Source organism: Hemitrygon akajei, chromosome 14, assembly GCF_048418815.1.
Source record: "Hemitrygon akajei chromosome 14, sHemAka1.3, whole genome shotgun sequence".
Lineage (NCBI taxonomy): Eukaryota > Metazoa > Chordata > Chondrichthyes > Myliobatiformes > Dasyatidae > Hemitrygon > Hemitrygon akajei.
Genome location: NC_133137.1, coordinates 96,248,323 through 96,275,074, shown reverse-complemented (window position 1 = coordinate 96,275,074; position 26,752 = coordinate 96,248,323). Strand labels below are relative to the sequence as shown.

At 44.4% G+C, this 26,752-nt stretch overlaps 1 protein-coding gene across 7 annotated transcripts in view; it reads right to left on the bottom strand.

Moving 5' to 3' along the window:
* Positions 1-441: 441 nt before the first annotated feature.
* endou2 (endonuclease, polyU-specific 2) overlaps positions 442-26,752 on the bottom strand; it is a 35,364-nt gene continuing 9,053 nt past the window's right edge. For 6 of the 7 annotated variants that reach the window (XM_073066740.1, XM_073066737.1, XM_073066736.1 and 3 more), the window contains 8 exons: positions 25,104-25,250; positions 23,366-23,645; positions 21,161-21,321; positions 18,697-18,796; positions 15,173-15,294; positions 12,089-12,201; positions 7,382-7,535; positions 442-1,626 (listed from right to left, as the gene is read on the bottom strand). In XM_073066740.1, the coding sequence (XP_072922841.1) occupies positions 1,372-1,626; positions 7,382-7,535; positions 12,089-12,201; positions 15,173-15,294; positions 18,697-18,796; positions 21,161-21,321; positions 23,366-23,435 (975 nt within the window). In that variant the 5' untranslated portion in view covers positions 23,436-23,645; positions 25,104-25,250 and the 3' untranslated portion in view covers positions 442-1,371. The remainder of the gene's footprint in view (positions 1,627-7,381; positions 7,536-12,088; positions 12,202-15,172; positions 15,295-18,696; positions 18,797-21,160; positions 21,322-23,365; positions 23,646-25,103; positions 25,251-26,752) is intronic. The other variant, XM_073066742.1, reaches the window with a different exon arrangement.

Here is a 26,752-nt window from a genome sequence, read left to right as displayed (position 1 = left end):
CACTCAACCAGATTGTCAGCCTCCCTCCTACACGTTGATTCATCACCACCTTTGATTCAGCCTGAATATGGCATTGGAGCTGTGCTTAGCCACACAATCATAAGTGTAAAATGAGTAGAGCAGGGGGCTAAGCACACAGACTTGTGGTGCACCTGGGCCGATGGAGATTGTGGAGATGTTGCAGATTCAAACTGATTGGGATCTGCAAGTGAGGAATCTAATCCACAAGGAGATCATAGCAATATTTGTTATCATCCACGGAGATTTCTCTCAGACTGAACTGCGCCTCAGTTTGTACAAACCAAGCAACAGCATTTTGCTCCCAGAACTCCAGCAGCTTCAAAGCAACTGCATTGACCAGTACATTCAATAACTCCAGGATCATCCTAGAGCATCGGGGTCACCAATGTAGGTTTCCACAAATAAAACAAAATGAGGCGATTTATGTTTAACAAAACCTGTAACACATTTTATTGAACTCCAAAACCTACACAACAAAAGTGCGCTAAAAAAAAGCCTTTTACATAATTGCATCATTACATCAGATCAGCCTCGTAAAGTGAAACCCCAACACAATGTCTATGGCTGTGAATTAGATACATTTCTCCCAATTACGTTACCCTACAACACCTTCCTCAGATTGTGCTGTTTCAGAGAAGCCACATTAGAAGTAATACATGCAGTTTTATTCTCTCTACTTAAAGAAGGGTCTATATTTGCCTTAAAACCAGTGTGCACAGATCCATCAGATTAATTCCCAGGAAGAGGGGCTATCCTGTGGACAAAAGCTGGGTAAGACGGACCTTCACAGAATGAGACATAATCTCAGTGGGAGATACAAGATTTATCCAAGAGGTTGTTTCCTCAGATGAAGTCAAGAGCCAGGAACCATAGCCTTGGGATGAAATGTTGACCTAAGGTACAAAGACATTTCAGTACACAGAGGGTTATTTGAAAGCTCCATCTCAAAGGGCTGTGGATGCTCAGTTATTGAGTATTTACTGCATGTCTGGTTTTTTTTGGATGATCAAGTCCTTAGAAAATAAAAGGATCTAATATGAAAGTGGGTCAAGTACCAGATCAACTATGATAAGAACATAAGAAGTAGGAGCAGGAGTAGTCATCTACCTTGTCAAGTCTGCCCACCATGGCTGATCTGGCCATCGACTCAGCTCCACCTTCCAGACTTTTCCCCATAACACTCAATTCTGCTGTTATGCAACATTCTGAGGGTCTTTCTGAATGCTGGAGATCTAAGGAGATGCATAAACCACTCACACTTCTGCTCTCATGCCTTGAAAATACCCATCGCTCATCACCGTCTCTGCGATAGCCTCTACCGCACTGACCGAGCAGGTGCCTGAACCTGACTCAGTTGGCGGTTAGATACCGTAGCAGGACAGGGTAGGTGGTCTCAATGTTCTTGTGCTTGTTGCTGTGACACACGATCATAACCTCGTACTGGCTGAACCTGAGCTTGAGCTGGCGATCTGGCGAAATGAGGAAGATGATGGTATACAGAGCGAATTCAAACTCAGGGCTCACCCCCAGGAAGCAGCTGCCCTGCAGTTTCACCTTCTTCTTCCATCTGAACTGCAGTGTGATCAGGTGTTTATTCTCATCCGGCTGTCGTGGCAAAACAGAAAACAAGAATATCATCTGCACCCTCCAGCTCCTTGAGCCCTCCCAATTCTACCCCTGTTTTGTGAAGCTTCAAAACAGTCTCAATAACCCAAAGTATAAAAGAAAACCTCCATTAATGAAATACCAACATCTCCTTGAAGTAACTGCACAAATTACTTATAAACCATCAAACCACTCAATGAAACACTTTAACCACCCAGTTGAGTTCCTGAGCACCTCAGCAAAATCTCCCAAAGCCAATGGAATCCCTGGATCCATCTCCTAGCCCCTCAATTCCCTCACGAGGTTTGTCCACTTGTCATGCCACATTGGCTTGTGTGAGAGCTAAGCCATCGGTAGTTTATCTACTGGCAGGGTCTCCCATAATGGACAGGTCTCAGCTGAGGTGTCAGACTAAGACAAACCATTCACTTGGGCAGCTGCAGTATTTGTGTGGAAGAAAGGCCTGGTAAAGTACTTCCACATCTTGCCATGAAAACCCTGTGGATAACTGCATTTAAATATATATATATATATATGATATAGTGCTGGAGGATGAGACCCCCAGCTCGGAAGACACTCAACAAGCTACCAGGGAAGAGCAGAGGAGCAGATGACCCTTCAGAGTAAGGCTGAAGTTTATGATGTGGCTGGAGTAAAGCCTTCGGGACCTTCAATTGCTGATGTCCCTGGGCCTTACCCAGGATTGAGGGTCAGAAGCTGCGAAGAAATATTGACTTTAGGTACTTGGAACAGGGAGTATTTAGGCAGTATGGATCAAGGGAAGCTGGAGATGGTGACAGATGAAATGGAATGCTTGCAAATTGACCGACTTGGGATCAAGGTACTGAAGTGGACTGGTGAGGGACACTTGCAATCTGATCAACACTGGGGGACACTTGCAATCTGATCAACACTGGATATACTATGCCGGAAACAAGTGCAGGAGGAACGGTGTCACATTCATAGTCAAGAAGAAACTGGTTTGAGCTGTATTGAAACACAATGTCGTCAGCCATCGCCTGATCTCCATTCGTCTACGGGGAAGACCTATCTACATTACCATCATACAAATATATGCACCAACAACAGATGCAGAGGAAGATGAAGTAGATCAGTTCTATGAACAAGTGCAGGCTGAACTTGATGGAACAGGCAAACAGGATATATTGATAGTTATGGGAATAGAAAGGATGGTCAAGAAGTCAGGAAATATGGACTGGGTACCAGAAATGATGCTGGACAATGTTTGGTCAACTTCTGCAAAACCAACAACTTGTTCATCTCAAATTCGTTTTTCCAGTGACACAAGCGCACATTATACACTTGGAGCTCTCCCAACGAATTACACCAGAAATCAAATGGACAATATCTGCAGAAGTCCGCGATGGAAAGTTCTATCATTTCAACAAAAACCAAGCCTGGAGCTGACTGTGGCTCAAACCACTAACTACTAATATGCAAGTTCAAAATAAAGTTGAGGAAGTGCAAGCCTTTCACCAGAGTAGCAAAATATGATCTTCAAAATATTCCACCAGAACTCAATCGTTTCGCTGCTCTAACCACAACCAAGAGGGATTGGGGAAAAGTATCTAGAGTGCTGTACACGAAGAGTGTGAAGGGACTCTGCATAAGGCAGAAACACAGAAGAGACTGAAATGGATAAGGGAATTAACTCTGAAAATCACACAGGAAAGAAGAGAAGCCAAAGCTAAGGGGGAAAGGGTAGGAGTCGCACTTCTCAATTGAGCTTTCCAATGTTCTGCTAGGCAAGACAAAGAAAACTACTACATAAATACGAGAAGACGTAGAAACAAAAAATAAGAATGGAAGGACAAGATCAGTCTTCTTAAAGCTACGAGAACGGAAGAGAAAAATCGAGCCTCACATGGGAATGCTGAAAGATGCACAAGGTGCCACGCTCAACAAATCTGAGATCAAACAGCAGTGGAAGAAATACTGTGTGTTATCATACCAGAAAGATCAACTGGATTAGGGGTATCATCCTATTTCTTACATTCAGGAGCTGACTGTCATGAAGGAAGAAGTTGAAACAGCATTAAAAGCCCAACCAATGAACAAAACACCTGATGTTGGTGGAATTCCAATTGAAACACTACAGCAATCAGACGCTGCTGGTGCCATACTGATAACGCTCTGTCAGCTGATCTGGAAGACAATGTCAAGGCCAAGTGAACAGAGGATATCAGTGTTTTTACCAATATTGAAGAAAGGTGATCTGACAGAATGTGAAAATTATTGTACAATTACCTTCATTCCTCACACCAGCAAGATTTTACTAAATATCATTCAGAAAGGACTTCAACCATATTTAGAGCAGGCATTTCCTGAAGTGCAAGCAGATTTCAGGAAAGGAAGGGGAAACTAAAGGTATCATTGCAGATGTAAGACTGATTCTTGAGAAGACAAAAGTATACCAGAAGGATATCTATATGTGCTTTATTGAATAGAGTAAGGCCTTTGACTGTGTAGATCATGACAAACTATGGATCACATTAAGACACATGGCTGTACCAAAACATTTGATCGTCCTTATGCATAATCTTTACATCAATCAAGATGCATTAGTTCAAACAAAGCAAGGAGAAACAGAATGGTTCAGCATCCATGAAGGGGTATGACAAGGCTGTATTCTCTCCCCCTGCCTGTTTAATTTGTATGCCAAACCAAACTTCGAAGAAGCAGGAATATACAAGGAGAGTCAAGGAGTGAAAATTGGTGGCAGAATCATTAATAACCTTCATTATGCTGTTGAAACAACAATACTGGCTGAAAACGGAGACCTGAAGCAACTGCTAACAAACATCAAGGGACATAGTCTCAAGATGAGTCTACACCTTTACCGGAAGAAGACTAAGATTATGACTACTGGCACCACAACCAATTTCAATCTCAGTGGAGAGGAACTTGAACTGGTTGACAGTTTCAACTTATTTGGATCAATAATTAACACTGAAGCGATAAGCAGCTAAGAAATCCAATGAAGAATTGCCCTTGGCAGAGCAGCCATGAAGGAGATCCTTGGGAACAAGAATCTATCTTGACATATAAAGATTCAACTTGCGCAGGCGATGGTATTCTCAATGACATTACATAGATGCGAAAGAAGGATAGGAAGTGTATGGACACTGTGGTGATAGAGAAAAATATTACACATCTCATGGACCTCTCACAGAACAAACAAATCTGTGCTCAACGAGATCAAACCAAGTGTTCCTCTGGAGGTTCAAATGACAAGACTCTACTTTGACACATCATGCAAAGAAAACAACTCCCTGAAAAAGGATATAATTTTTGGCAAGGTGGAAGAACAACGGAAGGAGGCCCCCAATCAGATGGATGAACACAATAAGGACAGCTATGAACATAATGTTATCTACAATGAGCTGTCTTTGTGAGGATCAAAACTCATTTAGGGCAACAATCCATTGGGTTACCATGAGTTGACGACAACTCAAGGGCACTTAACGACAAACCCTCAATTAAATTACTAAACCCCTCAATTAAACTGCCAAGTCCTATTTCTTAACATCTTGCACCTCTTAGTAAATGATAACTCTCAATATATGCACATCATGAACTTCCGGTCATAAACATCGATTTCTCAACTTTCAGTAATGTCCCCCCCTCTCCTTCACTTTTCCCTCTCTCACCTTATCTCCTTGCCTGCCCATTACCTCCCTCTGGTGCTCCTCCCCCTTTTCTTTCTTCCATTGCCTTCTGTCCTCTCCTATCAGATTCTCCTTTCTCTGGCTCTGTATCTGTTTAACCAATCAATTTCCCAGCTCTTTAATTTATCCCTTCCCCCCATCCATTTTACCCATCACCTTGTGGTTCTTCCTCCCCTCCTTCCCACTTTCTTACTCTGACTTCTCATCTTTTTTTTTTCAGTCCTCATGAAGTGTCTGGGCCTGAAACATCAACTGCTCTCTTTTCCATAGATGCTGCCTGGCCTGCTGAGTTCCTCCAGCATTTTGTGTGTGTGTTGCTAAAAAAAAAAACTGCAGCAGCTGTTTTTTTTCTGTTTTCCGGTTTAGGAGTTGTTGTACAGATCTTCCCCAGCTTACAAATGCCTGACCTTTGAACAGCCCATACACTTCAACAGACATTTTGAAGCTGACAGGGTGAATTTGTTGATTGTGGCAGGGCTGGTGAAATCTTCTGGCATGTGGGAACTCAGTTCACAGTCTCATTTCTGATTCATGAACTGCCTGGGTTACCAGCAGCTCACAGAAATAGAGAACTGCCGAAACCTGGTGGGGAACCTGTGTTCAGATATTTGTTATTCTACATATAAACCTGTCACTCACTCCCCTCATCCAAACATCTAGCAGTCTCAGAATCAGAACCAGGTTTATCGTCACTGACAAATGTTGCAACATTGGTTGCTTTGAGGCAGCAGTACAGTGCAGGCATAACCAATTACTATAAGTGACAATTAAATAAATAAACAGTGTGAAATTGGATAGTTTAGCAGTTAGCCCGATCACTTTACAGCGCCAGCAATTACCAATCGGGGTCAATTCCCACTGTAAGGAGTTTGTACGTTCTCCCCATAACTGTGTGGGTTTCCTCCAGATGCTCCAATTCCCTCTCACTTTTCCAAAGACATACAGCTCCAACCAAAAGTTAATTTTCCCAATATTGACTTGGATTGCCTTACTGCAAGGGTTTTAGTTAGGGCAGAATTTGTTGTGTGTACTGAAAGAAAGCTCTTTGAGACTATATGTAATAATTCTTCTCAAGAGACTGTGTGCAAAGTTCAAAAGTTCATTTATTATCAAGGTATACAACTCTGAAATTCTTCTTCTGCAGATAGCCATGAAACCAAGAAAGTAAAGAACAGCAGCACGATCATCAACCCCCAAATCCCCCTCCCCACATAAAAAACAAACAAAAATGGAACAGGCACATCAACTCTGAAATCTTTCCTCCTGCACAAATGGGATGCTACATTGAAGGTGTATGAGACATTGGTGAGGCTGAATTTGGAGTATTGTGTGTAGTTTTGGTCACCCACCTACAGGAAAGATGTAAACAAGCTTGAAGGAGTACAGAGAAAACTTACAAGGATGTTGCCAGGTCTGGAGGGCTTGAGTTATAAGGAAAGATTGAATAGGTTTGGACTTTATTCCATGGAATGTAGAAGATTGAGGGGAGATTTAATAGAGACATACAGATTATGAGGGGTATAGATAGAGTAGATGCAAGCAGACTGTTTCCACTGTGGTTGGGTGGGACTACAACCAGAGGACATGGGTTAAGGATTGAAAAGTGAAATATTTAAGGCGATGGTCCCCAACCACCGGTCTGGGCCCGGTGATTGGGGACCACCGATTTAAGGGGAACAAAAGGGGAAACTTCTTCACTCAGAGGGTCATGAGAGTGTGGAACGAGCTGCCAGCACAAGTGGTCCATGCAAGCTCAATTTCAATGTTTAAGCGAAGTTTGGATAGGTACGTGGATGGTAGATGTATGGAGTGCTCTGGTCCTGGCGCAGTTTAAATTGGTTTGGCATGATGGGCCAAAGGACTTGTTCTGTGCTGTACTCTTCTCTGACTATATAAACCAGATTCCAGACTTAACTCAGGTTTGACCATTGGCTCTTCTTTATATTGACTACCTGAACACCTTGATTAGACCCAGGCTATGACTCACTCTGTCTAATCCCATTTTAGATTCTCAGTTAGGTTACAGGCACCAATTCTGTGCCCTCCCTGTCCTGTGGAATGCTCACCTTGACCTGGTTGTCTGGCATAGTGTATCCTTTGTAGTCCACATGGCCAAGTTTCTCCTGGAGGTAGAACTGGATCCAGTTGTGGAATCCAATGACCATCCGTCCACCACGGGTTTCACCCACAAACACGTGCTCAAAGCCAGATGAGTTGGGCCTGCAGAGGAGATGGTGAAGGTGGGAGATCTATGAGTGAATGGGAGCAGTCAGATAGTGAGAACATGGACAACAACACTTTGACAAAAGAACACGGAAGTTGCAGGAGCCCAGAGAAAAATGAATGTTCCGATTCGTTCCTTGATCAGATGACTTTTTTTTTACAGCATATCCCATAGTTACCTAGATTTTACCTATTGGAGCCATCCCACCATACTACCTCCCCCCCGCCCCCCACACTTGTCTGCAAGCTTCTCTCCATCCCAGTTCTGACAAAGAGTCTTTGACCTAAATTGCTGACTCGTTTTCTCTTCCCACAAATGCGGCATGGCCTACTGAGTATTTCCCACATTTTCCATTTTTAGTGCAGGCATGGTACTGCTCCATTTACTAAGGAATAGAACATCGAACCAGCCCCACTTCACACCATAGGATAGAAGAAAGATCACTGACAAAGCATCTCGAGATAGTTGGACTTAGGACAGAGCCATGAGCAACCGCTCCACAGACATCCTGGGGCTGGGATAGTTCACCTCTGATAACCATAACTACCGCCACCTTCCTTTGTACAGGGTATGTATCTAGTTACTGTCTTGCTGTCTGCTTACACTGTTCTTTACCAAATGGGTAACCAACAAGTTCCACGTATCCGGTGCAGGTATACTCCAGTTGCAACATTGAGTCCATAGCACCTTCTGTCGAGCCCAATCACTGGTGCACTGTCCAATTCCTTTCCCTTTCCTTCTCCAGACCAATACTTCCATGACACTTCATATATCATTGTCCCACTTCCCAAAATAATTACCCAACAAATAAGCCCTTTGTAAACTATGCCCCAGGTTTCAGAAGGTGTGCCTGGATGCCAGATCTCCAGCTTCTTCCACAACATGGTAGTCCTGTCAGAAGGAGAAGGAAAGCCTGCTAACAGTTAGCACATCATGTCAGTGAGGTGTTATGCTCCACATCCCAGTGTGAGCCATACCCGGTGTGAAGTACACTCACATCCACATTCTCCTGCACCCCCACCCTCACACATACAATTGCAGCTGTATACTCTGACATACAGCCCTCACAGTCACTCACAAACACTGATACACACACACACACACATACACACACACACACACCAGTTACTCCAGATCTGATGCAGCATAAAAAAACACAATAAGAATAAAATTAAATAAATATAAAAACCATTCTATAGAACAGTGTACAAGTAACTGTTTGAATGTGGCCATATATACACAAAATTAGCTGATATAAATAGACTGATTGTATGTACATAAAGTGACATTAGGTGAGGAATATCTGTACATAAGATTACTGACAGGAAATGATAGTGACAAAGTGGTTCCCGGCAAAACAACTGTTCTGGGTAACAGCAGGGCATATGGAAACGCTGTGACTAGATATCACCATTATGTGGCAAGTGTTTGTGCACAGTTCCAATGCGAATCATCAACTATTCCCATTTAGGACTACTACAGCTGAATCCATAGTCACAGCTAAGGGTACTTCAGTAAGCAGCATCTTTTTAAGATGTTTTAAAAAATTATCGATGTGCAAAATTGATGGACCTTGAGTCGTGAGTGTAGTTTCCCTTTAAGAAAATGGAGGAAGTGGGGACACCACGCCAGTCTACAACTTCGATTGAAACTTAGAGACTTTAAACTTCCACTCTTGACTATACTGCTGGTGAATGTATGGTCTCTCAAAAATAAAATTGAAGACCTCATTGCAAGATTCCTGTACCAGAGGGACATCAGGAACTGTATGAACCTTTGCTTCATGGAAACATGGCTCTCACTCACCATTTCGGTCACAGTGCTACAGGTTGATGGCTTCACAATTCTCCACTGTCAGAACAACTCAGTCTTCTAATGGCAGAGGAGATGAAGCATGCTTTATAATTAACTATTCATGATGCACAAACGTGGCAGTTCTGTCTCAGTCCTGCTCACCTGACCTGGAACCTCTAGCGGTCAAATGTCATCCATTTTATCTGCCAAGGGAGCTTTCTGCCATCATCCTGGTAGTGGTGTACATTCCACCTCAGACCAATGCCAGGCAAGCACTGGAGAAACCGAGCAGGCATAAAACTGTGAATGCCTTCCCTATCATTGCAGGAGACTTGAACCAGGCCAGCTTGAAGAAGTCTCTGAACAACTACCATCACCTGTGGCCAACACACTTGACCAGGGTTATACCACCGAGAATGCCTCCTGTGCCATCGCACACCCACACAATCGATAGTCCGATCACCGGGCTGTACTTCTACTCCCAGCGTACAGGCAGAGACGAAAGACTGCAGCGTCAGTGATGAAGGCTAAGAAGGTCAAGGGAAGCAGAGGAGTGCGTTGAATCGGTGGTCTGGACAATACTCAGGGATTCATTTCTGGGTCTAAATGTATACGTCACAGTTGTCACCAACTTCATCAAAACCTGTGAAGATGAACGTGTGCCTTTGAGAATATACTGGACATATCCTGGCCGTGGATGGGCCAGGAGATCATATTCTGCTAAGGGCGAGATCCATGACAGCCAACACTAATGATCCAGAATTATACAAGAAATCTAGGTACAACCTTCGAAAAGCTATTTTAAGAGTGCAAAAACAATTCTGATTGAGGTTAGATGCAGAATTGGATGTATGTCTGGTCTGGCAGAGTTTACAGGCCATTCCTTCCTACAAAGCAAAACCTAACATCAGGAATGGCTGTGATGCTTCACTCCCAAATGAGCTCAATGCCTTTTATGCTGGCTTTAATAGGAAGAATAAAACTACATCTATGTGCCTCCCTGCAGCATCCGGTGGTCCTGTGATGTCTTGTCTCAGATCATCTTTCAAGAGGGTGAACCCTTGCAAGGCATCAGGTCCTGATGGTGCATCCGGTAGGGCTCTGAAATCCAGTGCCAACCAACTGGTGAGAGTGTTCAAGATCTTCTATCTCTCACTGCGGCATTTGGAGGTTCCTATCTGCTTCAAAAGGGTGACAATCATACCAGTGCCCAAGAAGAGCAGGGTGAGCTTCCTTAATGACTATTGTCAGTGGCACTCACATCTACTGTGATGAAGTGCATTGAGAAGCTGGTCATCGGCAGAATCAACTGCATTTGAATGCCTGGACCCACTGCAATTTGCCTATTGCCACAATAGGTCTACAGCAGATGGGGGAACGTGGGGTGCTGAAGTGACAGTACATGGGGTACTGAAGTGACAACAGATGGGGGAATGTGGGGTGCTGAAGTGACAGTACATGGGGGAATGTGGGGTGCTGAAGTGACAGTACATGGGGGAAGGTGGGGTACTGAAGTGACAGTACATGGGGGAAGGTGGGGTGCTGAAGTGACAACAGATGGGGGAATGTGGGGTGCTGAAGTGACAACAGATGGGGGAACATGGGGTGCTGAAGTGACAGTACATGGGGTACTGAAGTGACAACAGATGGGGGAATGTGGGGTGCTGAAGTGACAGTACATGGGGTACTGAAGTGACAACAGATGGGGGAAGGTGGGGTACTGAAGTGACAGCAGATGGGGGAACATGGGGTGCTGAAGTGACAGTACATGGGGTACTGAAGTGACAACAGATGGGGGAATGTGGGGTGCTGAAGTGACAGTACATGGGGTGCTGAAGTGACAACAGATGGGGGAATGTGGGGTGCTGAAGTGACAGTACATGGGGGAACATGGGGTACTGAAGTGACAGTACATGGGGGAATGTGGGGTACTGAAGTGACAGTACATGGGGGAACATGGGGTGCTGAAGTGACAGTACATGGGGGAATGTGGGGTACTGAAGTGACAGTACATGGGGGAACATGGGGTGCTGAAGTGACAGTACATGGGGGAATGTGGGGTACTGAAGTGACAGTACATGGGGTACTGAAGTGACAACAGATGGGGGAACGTGGGGTACTGAAGTGACAGTACATGGGGGAAGGTGGGGTACTGAAGTGACAGTACATGGGGTACTGAAGTGACAACAGATGGGGGAACGTGGGGTACTGAAGTGACAGTACATGGGGGAACGTGGGGTACTGAAGTGACAGTACATGGGGGAATGTGGGGTACTGAAGTGACAGTACATGGGGGAAGGTGGGGTGCTGAAGTGACAGTACATGGGGGAATGTGGGGTACTGAAGTGACAGTACATGGGGGAACGTGGGGTACTGAAGTGACAGTACATGGGGGAATGTGGGGTACTGAAGTGACAGTACATGGGGGAATGTGGGGTACTGAAGTGACAGTACATGGGGGAACGTGGGGTGCTGAAGTGACAGTACATGGGGGAACGTGGGGTGCTGAAGTGACAGTACATGGGGGAACGTGGGGTGCTGAAGTGACAGTACATGGGGGAAGGTGGGGTGCTGAAGTGACAGTACATGGGGGAACGTGGGGTGCTGAAGTGACAGTACATGGGGGGGGGGGGAATGTGGGGTGCTGAGGGACTTATATCCACACATGGACAGACGCATTCTCACAGCTATTACCAAATTTATAGCCACATCCCAAATGCCACCTCAATTCAAAGAAATGATCAAGTCCACTTACTGGTTGGATCCTTCACGGGAATATAGCCTGAACCACATGTCATATAATTGCCATTTGAATTCTTCTTTGTTGACTTTCGCCCTCCCTTTCTTGAGTAAATAATTGTGAGCAATCTTAAAAGAAATGGGAAGAAATTTTTACATCTGGGAAAGGTTAATAAATATAATAGGTTTAATTCTTTCTGGCATATCTTATATACCACCCAACTTACATCAGATTCTGAGACATAAAACATAGAACAGTACACACGAGAAAATCTGCAGATGCTGGAAATTCAAACAACACACACAAAATGCTGGTGGAACACAGCAGGCCAGGCAGCATCTATAAGGAGAAGCACTGTTGACGTTTCGGGCCGAGACCCTTCATCAGGACAGTATAGTACAGTCCCTTCAGCCAACAATGTTGTGCCAATATTTGAACCTAGTCTAAAACCAATCTAACTCTCCCTCCCACAGAGCCCTCCATTTTTCTTTCATCTATGTGCCTATCTATGAGTCTCTTAAATGTCCCCAATGTATCTGCCTCTACATCACCCCAGCAGCATGTTCCATGGCAGATACTCACTACTGCCACTCACTATGTAAAAAACCTACCCTCTGCCCCCCACCGTACTTCCCCCAATCACCTTAAAATTATGCCCCCTCATATTACCCATTTTCACCCTGGGAAAAAGTCTCCAGCCATCCACTCGATCTATGCCTCAGCATCTTGTACACCTCTATCAAATCAGCTTTCATCAACCTTCGCTCCAAAGAGAAAAACCCTGGCTTACTCAGCCTATGGCATGCTCTCTAATCCAGGCAGGATCCTGGTAAATCTCCTCTGTACTCTCTCTAAAGCTACCACATCTGTCCTATAATGAGGTAACCAGAACTGAACACAATATTCCAAGTGTGGTCTGACCAGAAACAGGGTTTATCCATGATTCAATAAACATTGCGGACATTTTACATCAACACCACCTTCCTATAGTGCCCACATCATAATGAATCTACCAATCCCTCTCTTGGATGGGAAGTTTCAATGATTCACTACCTTTTGGGTGAAGAAAACTTCTCATCGAGAGTAGCCAACCCCACATTTTTACACTGTGACTAGAGACTATGGCCAGGGGAAGCATCTTCTCTGAATCCACCTTGACAAACTTTGTATATTGTATGTTTTACTGAGATTGCCTCTCATTCTTCTAAACACTAGAAGATAAAAGACCAGTTGGCTTAATCTCTCCTCATGCAAAAAAAATCCCCTTTCCATGGTTCTACCAAAACAATAATGTTTCTTCTAAGGTGTCCTTGCATGTGCGCACGCACATCTTTTACTACTAGCACACAAAGGATAAACTGCACAAGAGGTTGTCACGCTCTACCTCATCGGCATGTTAGGTATGTTTCAAGATCATACATAATCACAATTTTTTCCCAGTTTCTGATGCAGACAGTGCTGACAATATGGAGTTTGTAATGGTTTGTCTGCAGATTTTAGAATTGGCTTATTTATACTGTTTTTATTGAAGAAATTATTCAGTGCACACACGTTATTACTGGGCAAAATATTGTACAGCACAAGATTTTTACACACATTGGTCTTTACAAATTAGAGGGAACATTGCTATTCAACCTTCAATACACTCCCTCGATTACATACATCAATTGCAAATATATCCTTCCTTAGAAAAGGGAATAAGGATGCAGTATCAACAGGGCCCTGTACAATGGAAACAAGATAACTCTATTCCAATGATCAATCCTTCTACAATAAAAACCAAACAAACTAATGGCTTTGTGTATCTGGAGGTAAACTTTCAATGATACAAGGACATCCCTGTTCCTCTGGACAATTTGATCTTTCAGACTCCTGCCTTTTGAAAAATATTCTCTCTTCCTATTTATCTACCAAAATGGTAGACCTCACATTTTTCTACATTATATTCTATCTGCTGTATCTTTGACCACTTTCTGAATGTTCCTTATGTGCTTCTCTTTGCCCTGTGCTACATAGCCTCCTATCTTCAGCAAATGCTTCTGCTCCTACATCATATGGTCTTATGGTCTTATATAACCTGGAGACTGTGCACTGATCTCTGAGACACCCACCAGTCACAGTTTCTTAAACAGAAGATGACCCTTATTGCTACCTTCTGTTTTCTAGATGTTAACCAATCCCCAATGCACACAAGATGCAGTACCATCACTGTAATCTCAAAAGTTCAAAGTAAATTTACTGACAAACAGCATGGAATAGGCCCTTCTGGCCTCCTGAGCCACGCAGCCTAGCAATCCCCCAATTTGGTCCTGGCCAAATCACGGGACAATTGACAATGTCCAATTAACCTACCAACCACCTTTGGACTGCGGGAGGAAACTGGAGCACCTGGAGGAAATGCACACAGTCACAGGCAGTGGCAGGAAATGTACCCATGTAGCCTGTACTATAATGCATTATGCTAACCACTACGCTACCAAAGTGCGTATTTGTCACCATGTACTACCCTGAGATTCATTTTCTTGCAGGCATTCACAGTAGAACAAAGAAATACAATAGAATCAATGAAAAGCTACACACAAACGAATGACTGACAAGCAACCAATCTGGATTTATTTTCTCTAGAGTGGCAAAATATAATGCAGCAACTGTCTGATCTTTATCCTTTCTGCCAGCTACAATCAATGTTCCCTCTAAGGTGTGTGCGCACACATCTTTTGCTGCTAGCGTAGAAATTAATTTAAACTGCGCATAAAAGGTTGTCACCCTCTACCTTGTTGGCATGTTAAGTATATTCCATGATCATACACAATCACATTTCCTTTTCCGGTTTCTGATGCGGACGTGGAGTTTGTGATGATTTGTCTGCAGATTTTGGAACTGGCTTATTTATACTGTTTTTATTGAAGAAATTATTCAGTGCGCACTTGTTGTCATCACTGGGCAAAAAATTGCACAGCGCAAGATTTTTCTGCACTCTGGTCATTACAAGTTAGAGGGAACATTGGTTACAACCTCAAATATTGTTCCCCTTTTTGCTTGCATCACTTTCTTTAACCGCACTGATCTGCTTTCTCCATATCCCTCTACCAAACCAACCTGTAGCACTGCGGTCTCCATTAGAGCATCCAAAAAGCTGTGGATTTCACTCTCCTCTTCTGCGGTAATTATCTCAGGCTGGCCTGTGTCGGCCTCGTAATTATCCAGTAGGGAGATGAAAGCTATAAAGTATCACACATACAGCTTCGATTTAGTCTGTGCGCTGATAGAGCCTAGGAAGCCACTCACAGATCTCCAGTGTTCAGTACCAAGTGGTGGGTGTCAGTGGGTATCAGAGGTGGTATTGAGGTTGTTACGTATGCACAGAGCAAACATGACAACCAAATAGGAGCAATAAGGTTTTTTACTGAGTTGTGTTAGCCACAGAACATGCTGGGTAACATACAGTATAGAATCAATGAACTGGACCCGCAGAGACAAAAACATACTCACTTGAAAAGCCCACATGAAGTGAGGGGGCCCGCCACGTATAGGAGGACCCGCCAGTTTTCAGCGTGATCATTTTAGTCACATCTGCACTTGTCACATTCTCATCAATGTTCCAATACAGTTCAGGGATAAGGAATCAAGGACTGAGTGTGGAGAAATTTGTATCGAGGAGGAAAGAGGAAATCACAAACAAGAGAAAACTCTGCAGATGTTGGAAATTCAAGCAACACACACAAAATGCTGGAGGAACTCAGCAGGCCAGGCAGCATCTATGGAAAAGAGTACAGTCGACGTTTCATCAGGACTGGATATTATCGGTTAATGTAGGAATAGTGAATAATTCAGTACCTAGAGTGTATCGGGTGAGTGAAAGGCCTTTGTGAGCAAAGTAAAACAAAAGGAGATAGACTACAAATTACATTAAATTGTTTCGAATTTGTCCGGCAGAGAGGAGCCAGTTTTTGAAAGTGGGTTTGGAAAGAGGCACAAGAAATTCTGCAGATGCTGGAACTTTTGAGCAATGCACATGAAATGCAGGGGGAACTCAGTCCTGATAAAGGGGTCTTGGCCCAAAACATCAAGTGTTCATTTCCATCCAGAGATGCTGCCTGACCTGCAGAGGTCCTCCAGCACTTTATGTGTGTGTGTGTGTGTGTGTAGGTATCACATTGCAGATTAATTAAATCTAACTCAAGGATGAGTGGGGAATTACTCGGACCAGTCTGGTTTTTAAGAGTGAGATCAAAGACCTGCAGGCAAGCAGGGAATAGCAGAAGCTACAGTAAATATGGAATAAGCCTAAAGGTGAAAAGATTAATAGCTTAGAGTGTGGATCAGTACTTGGAGAGATGCTGTGGTGGCCATTACAGAGACTTGGATGGCTCAGGGACAGGATTAGTAACTTCAAGTGCCGGGTTTTAGATGTTTCAGAAAGGACAGGGAGGGAGGCAAAAGAGGTGGGGGTGTGGCACTGTTGATCAGAGATAGTGTCACGGCTGCAGAAAAGGTGGACGTCATGGAGGGCAGGAGTGTCAAACTCATTTTAGGTCACGGGCCGGATTGAGCAAAATGCAGCTTCATGCGGGCCAGATCAGTCGGACGCGTGCGAACGCAGCTTTCGTTGCCTCCGTTTTTTCAGCCTGCTCTCGTGTCTCAGTCTCTGCTATAATTAAAGTGTTTCACTTTACAAATTCCGTTTCTTATGAAGAAGACTGCCGAGCAAGACTGCCGAATAAACACTAAAAACCCTGAAAACCTGGTACCTGAATAAACTCAGCATTAGCCATATCATATGCCATAGGCGCTTCGATTACTGGGGCCAGCTTTAATAGTAATTAGCTATTATCTCGCAGGCCAAAGATAATTCCACCGCGGGCCGGATTTGGCCCGCGGGCCTTGAGTTTGACATATATGGTCTACAGAGTCTCTGTGGGCGGAGGTTAGAAACAGGAAGGGGTCAATAACTCTACTGGGTGTTTTTTATAGGCCGCCCAAAAGTAACAGGGACATTGAGGAGCAGATCGGGAAACAGATCGTGGAAAGGAGTAATAATAACAGAGTTGCCATGGTGGGAGATACTAATTTCCCAAATATCAATTGGCATCTGCCTAGAGCAAGGGGTTTAGATGGGGTAGAGTTTGTTAGGTGTGTTCAGGAAGGTTTTTTGACACAATATGTAGATAAGCCTACAAGAAGAGAGGCTGTACTTGATTTGGTATTGGGAAATGAACCTGGTCAGGTGTCAGATCTCTCAGTGGAAGAGCATTTTGGAGATAGGTATCATAATTCTATCTCCTTTACAATAGCATTGGAGAGAGATAGGAACAGACAAGTTAGAAAAGTATTTCATGGGAGTAAGGGGAATTATGAGGCTATGAGGCTATCAGGCAGAAAATTGGAAGCTTAAATCGGGAACAGATTTAAGAATTGGGAACAGGGAAAGCTATGGAAGAAATGTGGCAAATGTTCAGGGGATATTTGTGTGGAGTTCTGCATAGGTATGTTCCAATGAGACAGGGAAGTTATGGTAGGGTGCAGGAACAGTGGTGTACAAAGGCTGTAATAAATCTAGTTAAGAAGAAAAGAAAAGCTTACAAAAGGTTCAGAGAGCTAGGGAATGTAAGAGATCTAGAAGATTATAAGGCTAACAGGAAGGAGCTTAAGAAGGAAATTAGGAGAGTCAGAAGGAGCCATGAGAAGGCCTTGGTGGGTAGGATTAAAGAAAACCCCAAGGCATTCTACAAGAATGTGAAGAGCAAGAGGATAAGACATGAAAGAATAGGACCTAGCAAGTGTGACAGTGGGAAAGTGTGTATGGAACCAGAGGAAATGAATACTTTACTTCAGTATTCACTACAGAAAAGGATCTTGGTTATTCTAGGGATGACTTGCAGCGGACTGAAAAGCTTGAGGATTTAGATATTAAGAAAGAGGATATGCTGGAGCTTTTGGAAAGCATCAATTTGGATAAATTGGCAGGATCAGATGAGATGTACCCCAGGCTACTGTGGGAGGCAAGAGAGGAGATTGCTGAGCCCCTGGCGATGATCTTTGCATCATCAATGGGAACAAGAGAGGTTCCGGAGGATAGAGAGTTGCGGATGTTGTTCCCTTATTCAAGAAAGGGAGTAGTCACAGCTCAGGAAATGATAGACCAGTGAGTCTCACTTCAGTGGTTGGTAAGTTGATGGAGAAGGTCCTGAGAGGCAGGATTTATGATTGTCTCCCCTCTCGCTGTGGAAATGATGTCAGTCTCTCCCTTGGTATTGAGAAAGAGAACCCATGGGATGTGGAATTGTTGGAATGAACAGTTAGTTTTTGATGGACCATGGTCTCTCTGTTGCTTGCATGGTGGGAGGTAGGAATGCTGATGCTTTATGCTAGAATAAGAGGGGGGAGGGGATGGGAAGGGTTGATGCTGCTTGTGCGTGGAAGGGGGCAGGGGCTTTTGGTTTCTTTTGGGGTTTTTTGCTCTCATTCATTCTTTGGGGTTTTTTTCTTCTGCTTCGAGGTTGTCTGTGGAGAGTAAGAATTTCAGGTTGTATGTTGTATACATTCTCAGAAATTAAGTGGAACCATTAAAGCATTGAAAGCCGGAGAGAGGTTAACAGAACGTGGATGTGAGGGCCTCTTGCCTGAAAATGTTTTCTTCTTAAAAGCATCCTCATTCACGAAAAGGAACAATGGAAATGCAGTTTTGCTGTTCACATCTGTGTAACTTTGTCCTGCTTGCTCCTGTTGGCAACAATAAAGAACAAGGAATTAGAAACTGTTTGAAAACAGAGGAATTATACAGACCATGCAAGCTTTTCCATTTCAAGTCCAATCCTATTTCTTTATCCTCAAAACGTAGAGTTTTATGGGTTTTTCTTTCATGTTTTGTTGCAATCTGGCAGAAGTCTTACAGAATATTTGGAGTATTGTGGGCAGCTCTGGTCACTTACCTACAGGAAAGATATCAAAAAGATTGAAAGAGTGCAGAGAGAATTTACAAGAAAGTTGCCCAGACTTGAGGACCTGAGTTATAGAGATGGTTGAATAGGTTAGGACTTAATTCCCTAGGGTAAAGGAGAATGAGGGAAGACTTGACAGAGGTGTACAAAATGATGAGGAGTATGGATAGGGTAAATGCAAGCAGGCTTTCTCCACTGAAGTTGGGCAACACTAAAACATGGGTCATAGGTTAAGGGTGAAAGATGTTTAAGGGGAACTTCTTCACTCAGAGGGTGGTGAGAGTGTGGAACAAGCTGCCAGGAGAAGTGATGGATGTGGGTTCAATTTCCACAATTAAGGGAAATTTGGATGGGTACATGGATGGGAGGGCTATGGTCCGGGTGCAGATCAATGGGACTAGGCAGAATAATAGTTCAGCATGGACTTGATGGGCCGAAGGGTCTGTTTCTGTGCTATAGTATTCTATGAGCCTATGACATTAAAACCACAGCAGCACCAAGTGGGTGTCAGCAGCCACACTATACGTGCGTGTGAATCAGGGAGCGGGTTAGATACAGGGTGTACGTACTGCACATGGACTGGAGGATGGGTAAACAGATTAGAACAGAACCAGCAGTGGGGTTTGAGAAGCATATCGTCACAACCCTCCCACCTCAGCACCAGTATTTCAATGGATTCATCTCTCCCCTGTAGGAAGACCCTCGTGCAGGTCCTCCTAAAGGGTCCCCTACCTCAAAGTGTGAGGCTGAAAGGCTCCCCACTGACATTTGTTGATGGTGGTCCTCTGGTGAGGTCATTCAAAGAGAGAGGAGCAACCAAACAGGGGCAGTTGAGGAGGAGAAGGGAGAAAGGGTGACAGTGAGGATGTGTCAAGACAAAGTGGGGAGAAAGTGTTGAGGGAGAGAGAGAGAGAGAGAGGAGAGAAAAAGAGAAAAATGGGTTGGAGGGAGAGAAAGAGAAGTAGATGGGGAAGAAAGTAGCGAAAGAAAGAAAGAAAGAAAGGATGTAAAAAAAATAGCTGCAATACAAAGGTGGGGGAGAGAGGTTCAATGGTTTCTGACTGATACGGCAACATGGGAACAACAGATTGTTCCACAGAGAGATAGGCAGGTAGGTGATGTAGATTTACACTGGGCTTCTGTGTGCTCCCAATGGACTTGAGCTTCTCAAGTCCTATCCCAATATTCCTTTCAACTTTGGGGTGGCCATGGGTCAATGGGGATGCTATCCTTTTCCCAAGGTGGCTCTCAGCATGTCCTCAGTATTCCATTGAATGTCTGTCCCTTCCCATGACAGCTCAGAAGGGAGCATGTGTTTCAGTGGTCTGGTGCCAGACATACCAACCAGATGGCCTGCCAATGGAGAGATGTCAATATAAATAGGACCTCAGTACTGAGAGTAAGCCGAAGAGTGGGCAAACTGTGTTAGGTAACCTCTAGATAACTGGAGGAAGGGGGCAGATGCAGCTCTTGTTCAGAATGAAGGAAGTGTGGTACATCAGCATCTGTGTGGAGCTAAGGGAAAGGGCGAGGGTCTGAGGTGGCGGATGCATGGGAATGTGAGCTAAGTTTTTGCAAATGTTCATTGCCTGCTTGGTACCAAGAATACTTCGCACTTTAGCAAATGTCTGCTGCATACAGAGTTTGACCTTCCTCAGTTGCTGAGTGTTTGGGATGGGATCGAACACTGAGCAGGCGTAGCTGGAGCTTACACTGTCACAAGCAGCAATGACAACAGAGCAATCACCTGTTCCAAAGGTGAAGCAACTGTGATTTGTGTGCAAGGCTCTGAGTTACAGGGCAATTCCGGCATATATGTATACTGCTAAACAGGCGACCACATCTGACTACGGCGTGCAAGTGAATCTGCTACGCAAGCAGACAGACATAACTAGGAGCAAATCAGTACATCCATAGCACAAGGTATATTTAATCATCGAACAGACAAGTGACTAAATCATAGGAGTGCACGATCCTCTTTCCAGCCATCTGCACTCAGTGCTGCATCCGGATAATGAATGACTGTCTGCAGGTCTAAGCTTCGGACATTGGGTTACAAAGTTCAAAGTCACAAGTTAGCTACTGATTTCATTAACCCTTTTGCTGGCCCTTCTTCCACAGGTACGTGTGTTTGACTGTGGCCTACCTGAAGGGAAATTTTGTAATCGACCCCTGGTTGAAGTCTGTTCACATCGTTGTCCCACAGCGTCTGAGCAATGTCTGATAGTTCTGCATTACTTTCCATTCTATATGGAGCAGTTCTTTGAGAAAATGAATGGGGGCATTCAGTGGGGAGGGGTAAAATCACTGTAAAGATTAAAGAAAATGTGACAGGGTTTGTAATGAGAGGCTGATTCATTGCTATCCTTCAATGACAAGTGAGAATCATTTTTAAACTTGTAAGTAAAACTTGCCCTTAATCCAATGATAAATGCACCACATTCCCCAGTTACTTCAGCTTTGCATTTGGATTAGCGGTTTCACATCCTCAGTCATTGGGAGTGTTAGAGAGGAAACACAGAGTCCTTCTGAATCTCTCCTTAGAATCCTTCCCTTTCCTCTGTGGTTCCAACTACCTAGATTCCTACCCCAATGATAACTAGCCCAGCCCAATTTAAACATGTCACGGGTTGCTGTTCAGCAATTCCTTCAGGCTCATAATGCATCAACATTTACCAACACAGGTGTCCCCTCAAACCTGGTTCCCAGTCACACAATAACCTGCTCTAGCTGCCCGCGAGCACATCCCTAGTATCTGTTGGCTGTGAATGCAAGTGACCTGCTTCACAATATGTTTCAATGTACATATGGTAAGTAAATCTAAATCTGCATCTGATATTACTTTTACCAATGAAGCATCAATAGGTTTATTGGAGAAGCTAATATATATAAATTAGTCTATATTATATATTAGTACTGACTCACCTCACTCCTGTTATGCAAAATTATGCTTCAAAGGAAGGGCTGTCCTTCCCCTATTACACAGCCCACCCCTCCCCTATTATCTGGCCCACCCCTCCCCCATTACCCTGCCCACAACCTTCCCCATTACCCAGACCCCCTCCCCCATTACCCTGCCCACACCTCCCCCATTACCCAACCCCCCCATTACCCAGTCTACCCCTCCCCTATTATCCGGCCCACCCCTCCCCCATTACCCTGCCCACACCTCCCCCATTACCCAACCCCCCCATTACCCAGTCTACCCCTCCCCTATTATCTGGCCCACCCCTCCCCCATTACCCTGCCCACAACCTTCCCCATTACCCAGACCCCCTCCCCCATTACCCAGTCTACCTCTCCCCTATTATCCGGCCCACCCCTCCCCCATTACCCTGCCCACACCTCCCCCATTACCCAACCCCCCCATTACCCAGTCTACCCCTCCCCCATTACACGGACCTCCCCTCCCCTATTACACAGCCCACCTCTCCCCCATTACACGACCCACTCCTTTCAGGAACCAGTTCGGGGTCTTATCCCAAAGAAGGGAAAGAATCAGGGTTGACCCACAGACGGATTATTCTTGGTAACTCTCGCTCCATTGGCATTTAGTCGCACAGCCCAATGGTCAGCATGTACATGGTGGGCTGAAACATCTGTTTCTGTGCTGTACAACTCTATGAACCTATGAGACGGAACCCGAACCTTCTCCACTTTATAAAGCTCAGACCCATAAAGAAAAGGCGTAACCTTGAGCTGCAGTCTCTAAGCATTGATGGCCCACACCTCCACTATTGTGCTCTGTGCATGTATATTGGCGTGGCACAGTGGAGTGGTGGTTAGCACAGCACTTCATAGTACCAGTGACCGGGTTCATTTCTTCCTGCTGCCCATGAGGAGTTTGTACGTTCTTCCTGTGACTGCATGGGTTTCCTCTGCCTCCTCCCACCGTCCAAAGACATACCAGTTGGTTGGTCAATTGGCCACTGTAAACTGTCCTGTGATTAGGCTAGGGTTAAAACTTGACAGACTGGAAGGGCCTACTCCATGCTGTATCTCAAAAAAACAATAAATAAAATCTCCAGCCCACATACATTTACCACAATCCTTGCTCCCTCTATTCATCTCCTCGCAGGCCAGGTGTTCAACCCTCTGTGAAAGGTTCTCTTCACTGGAGACCACTTGTCACCCAGTACATCCGCTAAGATGTTTCCCACAAACTCTGTCACCGAGTCTGCTTTCGGCCAGTGTTGTCTAGGGAGCGACTGAGGTGTCAAGGTTACAGGTGCCACTGTTCAATGGCACCCTGCTTAAATAGTAAGCATAATGTTCTAAACAGCTATCATTTGGATTCCTATAAGTCCCCCTTTTGTGAAAGGATTTACAGATATAATTTAGAAAGCCTTACCTTCCTTGGAGTGATCTATGAGGAACCCCTTTCTCTCTGAGCCCACACGCCCATTCACAGCAACTTGCATCAGCTGTTAGGAGGGTTCCAGTCCCATCACGTACATCGAGTGGTCAGCCAGGTTTGCTGGATCCAGCAGTCAGAGAGCCAAGGTCCTCGTGCTGTCCTCTCACCGCCCACACATTGCCCAGCTTTTGTGCACCTTCCTAGACGTCACAGCTTGACTGTCGTTGACGGAGTCCATGGTCAGCCAATAGAAGGGCCTTGCCCAACCACCTCCCTGTGAAGTGAGAACAATGGGACAGGTCAGCGGAGAGATCCATCAGCAGAAAGAACTTGCCTGGTTCAGCACAATGCAGAGCTCTTAAAACAAACAGCTGGCCCAGAACATAGTCGAACAGCCAATCACAACACCTCACAGTTAGCCTTGCAGGCCTCCAACCTCAGAGGCACAGAGCCTGCAGGGTCACAGGGATTACCATCAGCCTTAGTGCTCACAACTGACTGTGCCTATTGTTCATTAAACTATAAAAAGAAACATTGAGGAGATTTGCCTTTTGAGTAAGACCCCAGATTCACACATATCAAAGATGTGTCTTTTCCTTTCTTTCAGTCTGTCTCTGCCTGTCACTCACTCTTTCTGTCATACATCCCAACTTTAATCAATAAATATTACTCCCTTCCTCTCTCAAACAGCTACTCCACCTTTAACTCCTCCCAAAATTACACAGAACTGCTCCCTCCGTCAATCACCCTCCAACACTATCAACAATTAACACCCATGCCACGTAAAACCTTAACAAAACCTTTTCCCTATCCTTTACCAAGCAGAGGCCTGGCATGACTCCTTTATATTCTGGCCTCCTAGAGACATGGTCTGCATCCATCGATCACATGTGTAAACTAAGATTTATCATATCCTTTTGTTCAATGGGCCTCGCTTTGACCTAAAATTAAATTCCACGTCCATCCCTTCAGGAGGCAGCAGATTGATTGTTCTCAGTCCATGTCATCTGGAACATTTCTGTCTATAACATCCAACCTCCATTAGGCTAAAGAAACAGAAACGTAGAACAGTAAAGTAACATAGAAGATGACCCTACACAGAAGCATTAATAACAAAAATGGACAATGCCTTCATGAAATCAGAACATCTCAATGAAGTCTGAAATAATACCAACTGAGCTATGGCTGATATTAATGTAATCAAATATTTTTAAATCTATCCTTGTAAAGGAAGACCACAATGAATTTTACCTAATCACATACTTTGATATGCGTCTACATCATTAAAGACTTTTATACAATTTATCTGTGTGTTACATAACATTAGCAGTGCGCAATCTGTTATACATGCGCAATCCAGTAGATGGCAGTCTAACTCTAAAAATTCGATTGCTCAACGCTGTGAGTTCTCTGCAACATGCCCCGGCACTGAAATGCAATAACAGTAAAAGGAGAACAAAATTGCAATACATAGGGCTGATTTTTAGTGCTTAATGGACCTTTGTTTCTCATTTTGTGCATTTGTCATGAGTGTGACTGTAATTTGTACCTCTCGCCAAATTCAGCAGTGCTTGCCTTACATAGGGAAGTCAAAAGTTTACAGAGTAGACCTTGCTTAACGCTAATTTGATGCCAGCCTTGCTCAGAGATTCAGTAAATGAGCACAGCTGTAATGGAAAACTCAACATCGAAGAGCGGCAAGACCACCCCCCACAAACACACCCCACCTCACCTGCTCTACTTGAAGCGGCGACCCATTACAGTACTTGCAAATTGTTAGGGTCTGTTTCGAAAGTAAGCCAATTGGAGAGAGGCACTCAACACTTTGCAAGCCGACGGAAAATGTTTTCAGGAAGCGTTACGGTTGTTCAGTTCTACTCTGTGGGGAAGAGAAACCAAGACATCAATCACTGTTCTGCTGAGAATTCAGCCCACTGGGGAGAAGGTGCACAGAGCGATCCAAGTTGCAGGAAGAGAAAGTGCAAACCCTAAATTCAGATACTGGTGGGTAAATGAATGGCCAAGAGCTTAGTAAATGGATGATAATGGGGAAAGTGTGAGGTTATCCCTGTGCAGAAGGAACAATGACAAAAGTGATACTACAGAACATTTGGGCTCCTTGGTCATGAAACAGTGTAACCATGCAGATGTTCGAGTTGGTGATTATGGACCATAGGGTCATCATGACAAGATATGGAAGTAGATTGCCAGGCCTTTTGCGCGGATGCCCAGGTTGGGACCTGGCGGGGTTTGAACTCAGGACCATCTGCCTTGAAGTCCAGTGCTGATGCCACTACACCACCAGCCGGCCCAACTGTGCAGATACAACAAACAGTTAGAATGGAACATTGGCCTATTGTAAGAGCAGCTAAAACATTGACAAACTTCGAGATGCACAGTGGGGTGTGTCCTGACTGGCTGCATCATGGCCTTGTATGGAAGCACCAATATTCAGGAATGGAAAAGTTTACCAAAAAAGTGATGGATACAGCCCAGTCCATCACAGGCAAAGCCTTTCCCATCACTGAGCACACTTACGAGGAGCAGAGCTGCAAGAAAGCAGTATCCATCATCAAGAACCCCCATTACCCAGGCCATGCTCTCTTCTCAGTACTGCAATCAAACAGGAGGTACAGACAGAAAATGTGGGTCCCACACCACCAAGTTCATGAACAGTTATTACCCTACAGCTATTAGGCTGAACCAGGCTGATAACTTCACTCACCTCAGCTCTGAACTAAATCCACAATCTACAGACTCACTTTCAAAGACTCTGCAACACAAGTTATCTGCATTATTTATCTACTTTTTTTATGATGTGCACAATTTGTCTTCTTTTGCTTGTTGGGTGTTCATCAGTCTTTCTTGTCTTTTCTATAAATTCAATTGTATTTTCCTTTAAATGCATGCAAAAATGAATCTCAAGGTAAATATGGTGACATATATGACATACTTTGATCATAAATTTCCTTTGAACCTTAGTCCTTCTGGAATCTCAGATGCTGACAAAAGGGCATCCAGGATCAAGATAGGTAGTAGAATGGTGCTTCAGCAACAATCTTGCACTCAACGTCAGGAAGGCCAAAGAGCTGATTGTGGACTTCAGAAAGGGTAAGACAAGGGAACACAAACCAGTCTTCATAGAGGGATCAGAAGTGGGGAGAATCAGCCATTTCAAGTTCCTAGGTGTCAATATCTCTGAGGACCTAACCTGGACCTAACATATTGATGCAGATATAAAGAAGGCAAGACAGCAGGAGTTTGAGGAAAATTGGTTTGTCAACTAAAACACTTGAAAACTTCTACAAATGTGCTGTGGAGAGCATCCTGCATCACCTGTGGTATGAGGGGAGGGGGGGCTACTGCACAGGATCAAAGTAA